This window comes from Lactuca serriola, chromosome 7 (genome assembly GCF_051521515.1).
Source record: "Lactuca serriola cultivar US96UC23 chromosome 7, Lser_US96UC23_V15, whole genome shotgun sequence".
In the NCBI taxonomy this organism is placed as follows: domain Eukaryota; kingdom Viridiplantae; phylum Streptophyta; class Magnoliopsida; order Asterales; family Asteraceae; genus Lactuca; species Lactuca serriola.
This window is the reverse complement of record NC_136414.1, coordinates 158,189,521-158,203,358: the sequence shown is the minus strand read 5'-3', so window position 1 is coordinate 158,203,358 and position 13,838 is coordinate 158,189,521. Positions and strand designations below refer to the sequence as shown.

General features: G+C 35.6%; 1 protein-coding gene and 1 long non-coding RNA gene across 8 annotated transcripts; both read left to right on the top strand.

The window, feature by feature from the left end:
• Positions 1-250: 250 nt before the first annotated feature.
• LOC145064486 (uncharacterized) lies at positions 251-2,562 on the top strand. Its single transcript, XM_079011928.1, has 6 exons — positions 251-578; positions 764-885; positions 997-1,147; positions 1,595-2,018; positions 2,070-2,217; positions 2,407-2,562. Exons 1-6 carry the CDS (start codon positions 251-253, stop codon positions 2,560-2,562), a joined length of 1,329 nt encoding a protein of 442 aa, XP_078868054.1.
• Positions 2,563-4,843: 2,281 nt separating this feature from the next.
• On the top strand, positions 4,844-7,874 carry LOC145062177 (uncharacterized). Of its 7 annotated transcripts, none has more exons than XR_013687470.1 (8): positions 4,844-5,157; positions 5,401-5,671; positions 5,766-5,860; positions 5,956-6,080; positions 6,541-6,919; positions 6,994-7,114; positions 7,233-7,411; positions 7,506-7,874. It is a non-coding gene; the product is annotated as an uncharacterized LOC145062177 (long non-coding RNA). The 7 variants fall into 7 exon arrangements; XR_013687469.1 differs by having other exon boundaries at positions 7,233-7,417; XR_013687466.1 differs by having other exon boundaries at positions 7,233-7,874.
• The last annotated feature ends 5,964 nt before the right edge of the window (positions 7,875-13,838 follow it).

Sequence of the window (13,838 nt, the reverse complement as noted above, 5' to 3'; positions counted from 1 at the left end):
TCGGGGTAACACCCAAAATCATGGTCACTCAAAATCCTCTAAAAATCATGAATATCAAAAGCAAAAAGGAAAACAACACGAGCAAAGAGATCTCTCAAACATCCAATGTTACCAGTGTGATAAATATGGACACTTTGCTTCAAGATGCTCAGACCGAATAAAAAATCATGAGGATAACCTTAGTCAGACACACGAAGGAGATATAAATCATGAAGAAGGGACGTTCTTTATGATGAATACAATTCAAGAAATGGTGTTCTTGAATGAAGACAAATATATCCCTCCAAAGGTCGAAGAAAATGCCGATGAAGACGAAATTTGGTACTTAGACAATGGTGCGAGCAACCACATGACCGGAAACTACTCTTATTTTTCTGAATTAAATAAAAACATAACTGGTAGAGTGAGATTTGGAGATGGATTGTGTGTTAGCATTAAAGGAAAATGGTCAATTATGTTCGATGGGAAAAGCGGTGAGCAAAAATTAATGAAGAATATTTATTATATTCCATCAGTACATAGCAATGTTATTGGCCTCGGGCAATCTACAATAGCCGGTTGTGATATTCGGATGCGAGGTGATTTCCTAACCATGCGAGATGGAGAAAGAAGATTACTTATGAAAGTCTCGAGGAGTGCAAACCGACTCTACAAAATAAAGTTAAAAGTTGGAAAACCACATTGCTTACAAGCCAAGTTTGGTTATAGCACATGCGACTTGGCCACATTAATTTTGGCATGATAAACTTGATGCACAAGCTAGCTAAAGGGGTATTGACAATCCAACATCAAGACCAACTTTGTGAATCTTGCATCGTTGGAAAACAAACAAAGCAGTCGTTTGCAAAGAAAGCAAATTATAGAGCTACAAATATTCTCGAGATGGTGCATGGAGATATTTGTGGACTGGTTGATCCCCCCACCCGAGCGGGTAATATTTATATTCTAGTTCTTATTGATGATTATTCTAGATATATGTGGTCTTTTATTTTGAAGCACAAAAGTGATGAATCCGGAATTATTAAAAGATTCAAGATATCAATTGAAAAACGAACCGGTGAAGAGATCAAGACTTTCCATACGGATAGAGGTGGAGAATTCACATCGACTGAGTTGATCTGTTTTTGTGATGAAGAAGGGATTTCATGTATGTTGACGGCTCCTTATGCACATCAACAAAACGATATAGTTTAACGGAGAAATCGGACGTTACTCGAGATGACACGGTGCCTAAGGAAAGCAAAAGATATTCCAAACTACTTTTGGGGTGAAGCGGTACGACATGCAACGTTTATCTTAAATCGTACACCTACTCGAGCATTGATAGGTGCTACACCATTCGAGAAATTTTATGGTGAAAAACCAAATCTTGAAGACTTGAAAGTATTTGGTTGTGTTGCATATGAAAGAGTAGTCTCAAAACACTTGAAGAAGCTTGATGATAGGTCATAACCGTTGGTATATTTTGGAAAGGAACCCAATTTGGGAGGATTTCGGTTATATAACCCGCGAGAAAATAAAATTATTATTAGTGCCCATGTAATTTGCGATGAAAATAAGACATGGTAATGGAATAATGAACCCAAAAATCAAGATGGAAATGGACCGGGTACGTTTACGGTCTTATGGAGTAATGGTCAAGCAACCCAAGATAATGGTGGTTCGAGCCTAACTGCAACAGAAACCGAACAGTTCACTAATCTGGCTCAAACTGCCCAAACCAATGACACTTATAGTGATGATAGCAGCCCATCGCAACTTGTTGATTATCAAAATAATGATGCAAGTTTTGTCCCACTTCGGTGGTCCACTCGAACTTCAGTGTTGCCAAGAAGATTAAATGACTACGAGCTAGATGAGGATCATTTAATGTTGTCATTCGATGAAGAACCGAATAACTTTAAGGAAGCCAAAGTGAACAAGAATTGGATCGATGCAATGAAGGCCGAAATTGACTCCATCGAAAAAAATATTACTTGGAAATTAGTTCCTCCGCCTAAAGATGTTAAGCCTATCAGGTAAAGATGGTTGTACAAAATTAAAAGAAATATGAATGGAGCGATTACAAGGTACAAAGCGCGTCTAGTAGAAAAAGGCTATGTACAAGAGCAAGGCATTGATTTTGATGAAGTATTCGCGCCGGTAGCTCGAATCGAGACAATAAGATTATTGATTGCTCTCGCGGTCGGGAACGGATGGAAGATTCATCACTTAGACGTAAAAACTGCATTTTTATATGGAGATTTAAAGGAATAAGTGTAAGTGTGCCAACCAGAAGGTTTCGTGAAGCAAGGTGAAGAAACAAAAGTCTACAAATTGCCAAAAGCGTTATACGGTCTTCGAAAATCGCCACATGCATGGAATTTGAAGATTAATAACATGTTGAAGAATATGAGTTTTAAACAGTGCATGCAAGAAAATGTGGTTTATAGAAAGGTTGCAAATGGAGAATACATAATAGTTGCGGTTTATGTAGATGATTTTTTTCGTAACGGGAACAAGCTTAGAGTTTATAAACCAATTCAAGAGACTAATGGCATTACAATGCCAGACCTTGGTTAACTAACTGCCTGCTTAGGTATTGAAGTATTGCAAGAAAATGGTTGTGTAAAGGTGAAGCAAGAGAGTTATGATATGAAGATTCTAAAAAAGGCAGGCATGCAAGAGTGTAACGCAACTCAATTTCCGATGGAGCCAGGACTAAAGTTGTCAAAAGCTGAAGATGAACCAGAAGTTGAAGCTACCTATTATCGAAAAATAGTAGGTTGCTTATGATATCTCTTACACACTCATCCAGATTTAGCATATTCGGTTGGAGTAGTTAGCCATTATTTGCAAAGCCCAAGAGAATCTCATGCATGCGCTATTAAGAAAATTCTTTATTACTTGCGTGGTACTCCATTTTTTAGGATTGTATACAAACGAAGTAAAAATATGAGCTTGATAGGTTACAATGGTAGTAGTCACAATGTGGATATTGATGATAACAAAAGTACAACAGGGCATGTCTTCTACCTTTGTGACTCACCTATCACTTGGTGCTCCCAGAAGCAAGATACAGTAGCGTTGTCATCATGTGAAGCAGAGTTCATGGCAGCTACTGCAGCTGCATGTCAAGCGGTTTGGTTAAGGGAGTTATTGGCTAAGCTGACAGGAATGAAGAAACACAAGGTGCTGATTCGCATAGACAACAAATCAGCAATAGCATTGTCAAAGAATCTTCTCTTTCATGGAAGAAGCAAGCACATTCACACTCGATGCCACTTCATTCGAGAACGTGTTGAAAATGAGCAAGTGATTGTTGAGCATGTTTCAGGAGATAAGCAACGAGCATATCCACTTACGAAGGCCTTAGCTCGAATAAGGTTCGCAGAGATGAGAGTGTTGCTTGGCGTGAAAGAATTACCCTCGACTTAGAAATTTAAGGGGTAATTGTTGGTGAATTTATGAGAGACGGATGTGGTGTATACGTGTTCTGTCCATATCATCTATTTACTTGGAGTGTTGTCTAAGCCTTGGTGTGTCGTCCAAGTTATTCTAGAACTCCTTGAGTTATATGGAAATTCTAGTTTGATAGGAATCCTAATTATTTAGTATATATAGATGTTAGGTTCCTATATTTGTTATCGATTGGAGCTTTTGAGTAATATTTCTTCCATAAACAAACCTGCGAGTTTATGCAGTAAATGCTTTCTGTTTACCTTTAGAAGGTACCTGTAAAAGCCTTCTACACGTCCTTAAATATGTTCATCACAAAGTAAATAACTCAAAATCCTCAAACCAGGCTAGGAAGGAACTTAAGCCTAATATAGTTTAAGCCTAAAATGATGAGAAATCTGACATTGGTATTTACCTAGCCCACTCTTCTTATCATTGAAGTGATGATATCTATACAAAGACGTCGAAGTTACCCTTGATGATGATTCAATCTCGGCAACTCCTTCCCTCCCGGTGGTGATGGACCAGATCAAGCATTGGGTAGTGTTGCCGGTTCTAACTCCACTCGGTACGGTTCAAGTAATGTTTCCTGTGATTTGGAACATCGAGCTTAATAGATGTGTACTACCTTCGCTGGGGAACCTAAGACTCGACGCTCACCGGAGATGTAACAGACCAAGCATTCAGCTTGGTTGCTTCTGACTTTGAAATGATCGATAGCTAGTACTCGGTGACTCTTCTTGTTCGACCATGTGGGTCACCGAATTTGGGTTAACATAAAACAATATTATCATTAGAAAAACATGATGAGTCATGGAACCGAGCTCACACACACAGGACATGCACACACACTCGACGGGCACGCACACACAAACGCACTCGATAGGCAGCTGCCTCATTCTCTTCCTCCTTATGATCTAATGTCTTCATAAGATAGATTAAATAGGGATAAATATGGCTTAATAGATTTCTTTTTTGGTCTAAAGGTTTGCTACAGGTTCCAAACGGGAATGAAATGATGCAAACGTTGTATCGATCAAATGGGGAAGAAGACAACTTAGATTTTGAGTTTGGTAGCCTTGGCCCTTTGAGTTTAACATATTGACCAATTAGCCCCAAATCAATAGTTCTTTTACAAAACTGATTTCTAGAAATAGTACAAACCCGTGAACTTATAAAACTTATTTATATAAAAATAAATTGATTTATATATATATATATATATATATATATATATATATATATATATATATATATATATATATATATATATATATATATATATATATTAAAACAGCAAAGTTCCTAAAGGGTTTGAAGAAATGGCCCCTGTTTATGAGTTTCGTTGCAAATTTCAACTTCATAGGCATTTTATAGACTTATGAACATTCTTTAGACACGTGTTTCTCATCGTTGCATTTGTCTCATTGTATCACTGTCTCCGATGCTTCTCCATTTTTGTCCCACCGCCTTATCTTCCTTCTCTAATAATATCTCTTTCTTTCTCTTGCTTTCTGGATGGTTCCGTCCACTGCCTAGACGGCGTCGTAGAATACCGATGCATCCTCCACCGGCCACCACCTCTAATACCAAAGTTTTCTCGTTTGTTTCTGTCTTCCATCTTCGATCACACGTCAAGAGTTCTGATTCTAGGAAGAATCGGTAGAGTCGGTGGTTCTAACGACATCGCTCTATCAAACTTCTATCTCACCTTTGCTTGTAAGTTTACCATCTCAAAAATCCAAAAAACTTCTCCAACCTTTCGATGAACATTTCAACCGACCTGTAAAAAAATCGTCACATGTACCTTCTCTTTCTTTTTCATCTTCAACGCCATTTGACTCTCTTTCTATGCTGTAAATTCCGAAGTTTCGTTGATTATTTTCTCTTCTACATGTCTGATTTCTATTTCTATTCTTTATTACTTGTTTTATAAACTCAAACCCACCGGATTCAAAGCAGGAAAGGGGCAAAGAGGGTATTTGGTTGAAGCACATACAAAGTTTGAGGCCATGGCCTTATTGAACAAGATGGCTTCTCTTCTGGAACGTCGTCCCGCTCCTTTTTTCTAATTTCTGATTTCGTTTTCTACAAATTCGAACTGAAATTGATCTTTTTTTCAGTTCAGTTACAACTTTAAATCAATTCTATTTTTGTTTTCTACAGATTCTAACTTAACATGCACACACATCATTTGTTCTTGATATGGCCAAAAATGTCCACCGACCACCATGTATGTTTTATTGTTACACTAGAATATGAGAATAGGGGTTTTACCCATTTCAATTTGTGAAGGTGAAATAATCGTTTATATTTTTAACTTCCAGTGTCTCGTTTGCCCTCCATTATTTTCATTGACGTTGGTGATCGCCGGAAAAAGAGGCTAGAGCAACCACACAACCAATTACTCTGTTAGTTAAAGGTAGCTCATAACGTTATCTTATGTTGACATTGGAATTTTGTGACAGATTGATTATGGATTGATGATGATCAATGATTAGTTGTGTTTATTTGTAGGTATATTGAACGATTCTTGTGGTTGACACCTGCTTCCCAAACCCAAAAGGGTTCAAGTGTAATTGTATTCAGGCTGGGAGTGTAGAGCCAGATGTGACTTTATCTTTTTTGCTTTTCTTGAACCGGTAATGACAAGTTGTTGTAGATTGTTCGGTTATTGGCTACAAATAACTTGCTTTCATTCTCCAAAAAATATCATGGAACGACATATAACTTTTTAGAAGCAATATTTGCAGTTTTATACATCATTTGATTTGGCCCACAAATCAAGTTTTGGATTTGAGAGTTGAAATGTGTTTTAAGGGTTTGAAAATTTTTTATTGTATCTTTTAATCCGTACAATCTGTTTGCTTTTCGCTTTGGGGCCATTATGTCTGGATAATCATTAGCCTAATCATAAATAACCGAATATTTTTTTCTTAGGATGAGAGTTGCTATTATGTTTAAAGATACTATACAAATTGTTTGATTATTGCTTGGATAATGGGAATAGCAATGAGTCTTGATTTAGGATTACTGGAAACCGGTTGACTTGCGTTGTATTTAGCTTTTGAAAATTTTGTCTCACATTTACTCTTTTCTTAGGTACTTTCACTACTCCCATCTTGTGAAGCGAAAACTGTAAATTATGCTAAAAAAGGTACGCAAAAACTTCATTCTAGAAAGCTGCATTTCTTACAGAAAATATGAGGTAAAGAGTTGCGTCTCTAATCATGCTTCCAGGTAATCCGTATTCAGTACTTTTTTATTTTGATTTTGATTTAAGATTTCTCCCAAAACCCAAATTGAAATCAAGACTCAATACCTTAATATAACATGTTTGATTTAGAATTCCGAAAATGTATAGGTCTTACGTGTTTCATTTTACACATAAGAAGTATTGATTTTGTGATTCTTTCAGATACACAGACCTGTTTATCTTCATATTGGAGATATCCAGTACCTGATGAAATGCTTCCTCCAGGTTTCTAAATTTTCATTCTCAACCATCTTTTCAAGCCGAAACTAATTAATTTGTTGGTGGAAATGGTGGTGCAGGTAGGGGTTCATCAATGAAAGAAGGCAATGGAAGGTCAAGGGGCGTAGATAGAGGTGGAGGTGGAGGTGGGCATGATATAATTGAGTCTTCATATTCTAAAAACTTTGTTGTTCATTACTGGTATTCTTATTATCATTATTATTATTATATATCTCCTTAAAATTTAGATGAAAGGGACTTTATAAAATATTTGAAGATAGATGAGGCTAAATGTGTGATTGTTGTGTTATTGTTGCAGGTGTCACAAAATTAGTATCTCTAAATTATCAAGTTATCAAGTAACATGTGAAGGATTGAAGCATCTAAAGAATCAACATTTGTTTTATGATTGTCCTTTTAGTAATATTATATCAAATTGACTAGCGCCTGCGCAGGAAGTGATGGAGCACAGGAGCAGTAGCCAGTATATATTGACACGTAACTGTATTCAAGGCTATTTTCATCGTCGTCTTCTTTTTTTTTTATTACAAATAGTGAAACTTTTGTCAAGACCATGTATTCTTTTATGCAGGTATAGGATCACTATAAATCCGTAGAACCATACCCAAAGAGCTTGGAAATCTTATAGAACATGACAAAAAAAATGTTTGTTTCGCTAATGGAATGGAATAGACTATTAATTATGATGTCTATTCCAATCCATCCAAGTAAACACCTTTTTTAATCATGAACCAGATGGAGGTTAATGATCTTCAACAACTGATATTAACTAAGGAAGAACAGGTGGAGGTTAATGATCTTCAAAAACTAGTATTAACTTAGGAAGAACACAAAATAGGAACAAATATTACATATTTCGATTTCACTTCATGCTACATTTGGTAAAAAAAACTATGTGTACATGGGTAAAAAAAATTGTTTTTTTACATATTTTATTAAATATTTCTGATTTCACTAATCAAAAATTTCTATTAGAGCATTGTAGTTTTGATCCGTTTTCATGTCTTTATGTTTGATTTGCTTCATAAATGATTTATTTGTGCCACACTTAGATTATAGACCATTCAACAAAGGTAGCATATCACAGACTCCGTAACAGAATTAGCGACCAAAAGGACTTTGTATACTTATAAAATAACATAACAGTTCACAAAAAAAGTGAGGAACATGATATGTTTTATCTCCCACATGTAGGACTGACTAAAAAAAGTTCACAAATCCGGACCCTGCGATTAATCATTTATTTATTTATTAGTTAATAAACTATTAAGTAGTAAAAACCTATAAATAGATTGTTAAATTAATTAAAATGCTAACGAATTCTCATTTCTATATAATGAATAATCTTAATTTTAATATACGTCTAATGATGCTACAACTAAAACCGAGTGTTACAGTACTTCCAGGCTTCCCAAAAGTGTAACGACAACCAATCTAGGCTCTGATACCAAATGATAAAACTAGGAAAATGTTCCAAGTTAAATGACTAAAGAGAAGTGCAAGTTATAACTTAACAACTAATATAAAGAACAACAATGAACGACCAAAAGCATAAGTAAATGAACATGGTAAGTGAACAAAGAACAATGTTATATGAAGATATATTTTCTAGCAAGATTTTTGAAAGGTGTAAGGAGAACCACAACCTGATTCCCATTTTATTGGCACAACATGATGAAAAAAGGGTAAATAGTTATTAACAAAACATAATGTAGTGACTAAGTGATCTAGTCATTAACCAACAGTCATTACAAACCAATATATATTAACTACTATAGAAAAAACACAAAACACAACCCAACCTCTTATGAACTTCACATATCCTTCTAAACATGCATCTTCTGGATCTCACATATCTTCGGTTGTGACAACCTTCGGTCAACAACTTAATTTTGATCTTCGACGGAGGGTCACTTCCGGGTTTAACACCTTTTAATTTCTTAGATTATTGGATGATGCTCCCCTTGAACTTCTAAATCAGATATCTCAACATCATTAGAGGGTAAATCAAAGAACTTCATGTCATCATCACTGCTCGGAAATAGATCAACTTTTGCAAATTGAGCAGCTGCATATTGAAACCTCTTGTTGTTTAATTTGAAGGTTGGATTTGAATGTGAGATGTTCTCCCCCTCAACCTGATAAGGTTATACATTGGAATAAAATGGAGGAATTAATGGAGGTGGACCAGAAATGTTTTGAGATTCTGAAAAGGAATATGGTCGCCGGATATTAGAATTTAAGGCAATTTCTGGTGGGCCAAACAAGCTTTCAAAATCAACTTCATAGACGATTTGCCAATTAAGAGAGCCATGAAGTAGGGCATCAGACTCCATGATGTGAATTGTAGCTTGAACTGTTTCTGATTAGCGAATGAAGTTATCATCAACTGTAATGTCGAAGCTCTATTTAATTACCCTTGTTCGACTAGTACAAATTCGATAAGCTATAGATTTAGCAGAATAACCCAAGAAGACTGCTTCATTAGCTTTGGGTTGAAATTTCACCAGATGGTCTCTATTGTTCTTGCTGAAACACCCACATCCAAACACATGTAAGAAAAAATGCTCGATTTTATACTGTTTATGGCTTCATATGGAAGCATTTTAAGACGTTGATCGATAATGCTTTGTTTTTTAGTGAAGAATGTAATATTGATGGCTTCAACCTAGAGGTAGAGAGGTAGATTCACACCGTTCAACATCGATCGAGCTGCTTCAAGCATTGTTCTATTTCTTTGTTCAACAACACTATTTTGTTGTGGTGTGTAAGGAGCTAGAAAGTTGTGTTCTATAAACATGTCAAGCATGAATATTTTAATGGGCACATTGGTGAAATTGGCTCCTTTGTCACTCTAAACTCTTCTAACTGAAAGTTTAGTCAATACCTCAATTCCTTTGATAAAATTGATGAGTTCTGATGTGACCTTGACTTTCAATTTGAGAAAGGAGACCCAAGTGAACCAACTATAATCATCAACAACCACTAGAATATATTTTTTGTATTGAAGAGTCTCAAATACTGAGGAGCCATAAAGTTTGATGTGAAGAAGTTTCAGAGGCTCAGAGATGGATTTTTCAATCAGCACATGATGACCTTTCTTTGATTTCTTGTTGCACTCACATGCAACACAAATGTGCTTGTTGTTGAACTTATGGAATGGAAAACCTTGAATCATTTCACTAATAACTAGATCGTTCATATATCAGACATTTAGATGAGTGAGTCTCCGCTGCCATAGCTAGCTAACATCGGAGATCGCTATGGCAAGAAAGCACATCTGAGGTTTTCCGACTATGAGATTTATATCTAGAGGATACATGTTCTTGTTTTGATCTGACTGAAAAAGATATTTTGACCAATCTTTAGTCATAATGCAAATATGCTTGTTGCAGAATTCAACTTAGTGATGTACATCAGCAAGTTGAGCCATACCAATTTAATTTTTTTTCAACCTAGCAACATAGGCTACATTTGAAATGGTGAAGTTACTGTTGGTAAGGATGCCATTACCTCGGATGATGCAATTTCTGTTATTTCTAAATGTAACATATCCACATTTTGCAGATAGCTTATATTCACACAAGAAGTACATCTTTCCAATTATGTGTACAGAAAAAGTGCTATTAATATACCATAATGTTTCTTGTTCTTTTGCACATAGAGCTTGCAAAATTTTAGAGAGATTTAGAGTTCTTAAGATCCTTATAGCAATAAGGACCTTAAGATGAGCTTTAGACTTGGTTACATACTTTATAATTACGTCATTTACAAACAGATTTTTCTTATGTTCATTCGGAAAAATGAAAAAGGTAACAGTTTTTTGTAATTTATCCAAAAATCATATTCAATTTTGGGTGAGGGAACCGTCTTCTTGATCTTCCATTCATACTTTGAAATGGGTTATGTAGGAAGCTTTTTGTTGTGTGTTTTTCGAACATTCTTCCATTTGCTCAAACTTCAAATGAAGGTTTGGATTTTGATGGAGAATCGTTTTTATAGATCTTTCCTTCAGACGTGGCAGTAAACCTCGGAGATGATGTGTTCTGAGAGGTATGAACATTTGATGGAGTCGTTAATTTCTAAGGATAATGAACAAAAAATGGACCTCTTAGAGATATATATTTCCAAGAATAATGATCTTTTTCATACATTGGACTTTCACGAAATAGACTTAAGTTGTTGAGGCTTTTCTGAACCAGGACTTGAAGAATCAGAGGTGCTAACAACAGATAGCCTTTTCAAGATCTTAGTAGGAACCAATGTGTTATGATTACTAGTGGTTGATCTAACTACTATTGGCGACACACTCTTCTCAATCTTTATATTCTTTTAAAGGAATCTAGAGTTACTTCTAGACCAAGTTTCAAATCTTAGGCTATTCTTGCTTTTACTTTAGGATGTCCTATTTGTTTAGCCAGGGTTTCTTTTTCGATTTAGAGACAACAAAGGACTTGGATCATTGTCGTTTAAAGGGATTATTTAATCAAGGTTTTATCAAAATTAGGGTATACTTTAAGACAAATTTTGAGTTTAGAAAAGGTGATTCCATGGGAAAATCTTTAGCACTTTCACATATGATATCTTCATCATAATCACTATCGATGGTTGCCCAGATTGAACCAATGATTTTAGGTGATTTATCAGACTCATGTCTAGAGATCTTAGGAAATATTTCCTCAATAAAACAGTTGTTAAGAGGAAAAGATTTTGGAAATTAATCTCTTGTGCCTCCTATACCCCTGGGATATCTTGAGATTGATTCACGTCCAAGAATATCAGATGCAGAAGTGGAGTGGAATCAGAACATGAAACATTGATAGGTGTGAAATCAAGGATTAAAAATTAAAAGTTCTCATTTTGTTCTTGCATAGATGAAAATGGAGAGACAGGGGTGTCCGAATAAGTATGATTCAAAATACACCCATATATGTCAAGTTTTGAAGCTCCTTTAGAGGAGAGGAACTTGGTTACAAAAACTCGGATCCGAGACCAGGTGCTTTAGACCAAGGATGATGAAAATTATGAGTCATATGTTCATGGGACACAATCATATCAATAGAATTATGCAGTTTGTTGATGGCAACATTAATAAAAATATTATTAGCAATTAAAATATTTCTTTCACTAATAGAAAATGCACATTTGTCAATTGAGATAATACATTTATCCTTGTCTATTATATGTCTATTCTCTAAGCAGTCAATCTTAAGCTTTGTAGTCTTCAAAGTGTATTCTAAGTCTGATTAATTCATTGTTCATCTTCTCTCGGTCACCTATGACACTCGTATAAGCTTTTAGGACAACTGTCATATCTGATTGAATTTAAGTCACATATGGTTCACGAATAGTAATATCAAAATTATTTTCAGAGATCATGTCTCATACTTTTTAGATGATACTTCGGCTAGGAGGTTCATTTGTGGCTATGTAATAGTAGATTTGTTCCATATCATCAACATCATCATCTGAACTAGAGGACCAATACTCGAAGTTACATTCCACATCATGTTGAGCCATGAGACACAAATTCCTTTAATCACCATACTCATTTTTGTTACCTGATGACCAATACCCATCAACATTTCATGAGACTATGACACCAAATGCCTTCTCACTCTCAGCTACGTCGTGTTCTATTCTGGCATAATATGATGAATCTTTTAACTTCAATTTTGTAGGAGGATTGGATTGGCAATCTCTCTCATAATGGTTTCCAAGCCTGCATTTGTGACACACAATCTTGGGTTTTTTAGTAGGAGGGGTTGGTTGGGAAACTGGAAGAGGGTTCTTTGTAATGTCAATTTGATAGGATAAGGGTTTTTCAGCTGGTTTTGTGTAAGGCTATCAATTATTCTGATGATGAGCAGGGTATGAAGGATTATTGTTTGAGTGGGATCTGTTCGGAAATGATTTTTGATTGTTTGCCCATTGTCTTTTGTTGTACTTCATGGATATCAAGGAAAATTCCTGTTGAAATCTGAGGTCCTCAATTACAGCTTCCGGATCAAAGTACTCTTTGGAAAATGGATCCTAAGGAGAAGGAATGAAATGAACCGAGAGAACATAGCTCAGAGGAGGTATATTGAAAGTGTTGACTAGAGCTAGTGGTCCTCCATACATCTCACGTAGAGTTTGAGCAACATTTGACTCATGTCCTTGAAGTTTATGAGAGTTGAAATAGAGTCAATTTCTTGAGAGAACCGTTGCTTTGTAAACAGGAATTGACTTTACCCCAACCTTTTCCCAAGCTATTGATGAAGTTCATATTATGCTCGATTGGAGTTCAAGTCACACCATGTGCGGCTAAATTGTTCAAAAGAATCCTATAGCGATTTGATGCAGCAGCCACATATTCACCCGAAGATGTATAGAAAGTATTATACTTGTTCACCACTGATGTTAACCTGTTTTCTTTCGTATTTTCCGAATCCTTAAAGAGATTTTTTAGCGTATCCCATATCTTCTTAGTAGATTTAGACAACTTAATGTGTTCAAAGAGAGATGGAGGGACACCAAAGACCATTTCAGAAAATGTAACGTCGTCTGCATACATTTTTTCTTTGTTTATTAAGGTTGGAGATATAGGAAGAACCTCTTCTTGACCCATGAGATTTAAAACAACATCTCTAACAGCCTGTCAAGCAGGAAGATGAGGTCATTCAGTGATTGATCTCCAAATTTCTGTACCTTTTTCTTTTCCTTTCAAGAATCTCACCATTCTCATTTTCCAATGATCGTAATATTCAACCACCAGTAATTGGGCTCTCATCGGGAAACCTACATTGTTGGGTATTAGCATTGAGTACAATGGTTGATTTTTGATTAAGAGACCTCATTGTTGTGTTATTTTGAGTGCAAGTGATATACATAATAACTTTTATCCTGATATAGCAATGATTGG

What these genes read in the sequence shown, in the direction of transcription:
- LOC145064486 (XM_079011928.1), top strand. Translation starts at nt 251, where the DNA reads ATGGTGTTCTTGAATGAAGACAAATATATCCCTCCAAAGGTCGAAGAA. An exon ending in CTACAAATATTCTCGAGATG is followed by an intron (nt 886 to 996) that starts GTGCATGGAGAT and finishes TTTATTTTGAAG; the next exon opens with CACAAAAGTGATGAATCCGG. An exon ending in GGAAGATTCATCACTTAGAC is followed by an intron (nt 2,218 to 2,406) that starts GTAAAAACTGCA and finishes AGTTTTAAACAG; the next exon opens with TGCATGCAAGAAAATGTGGT.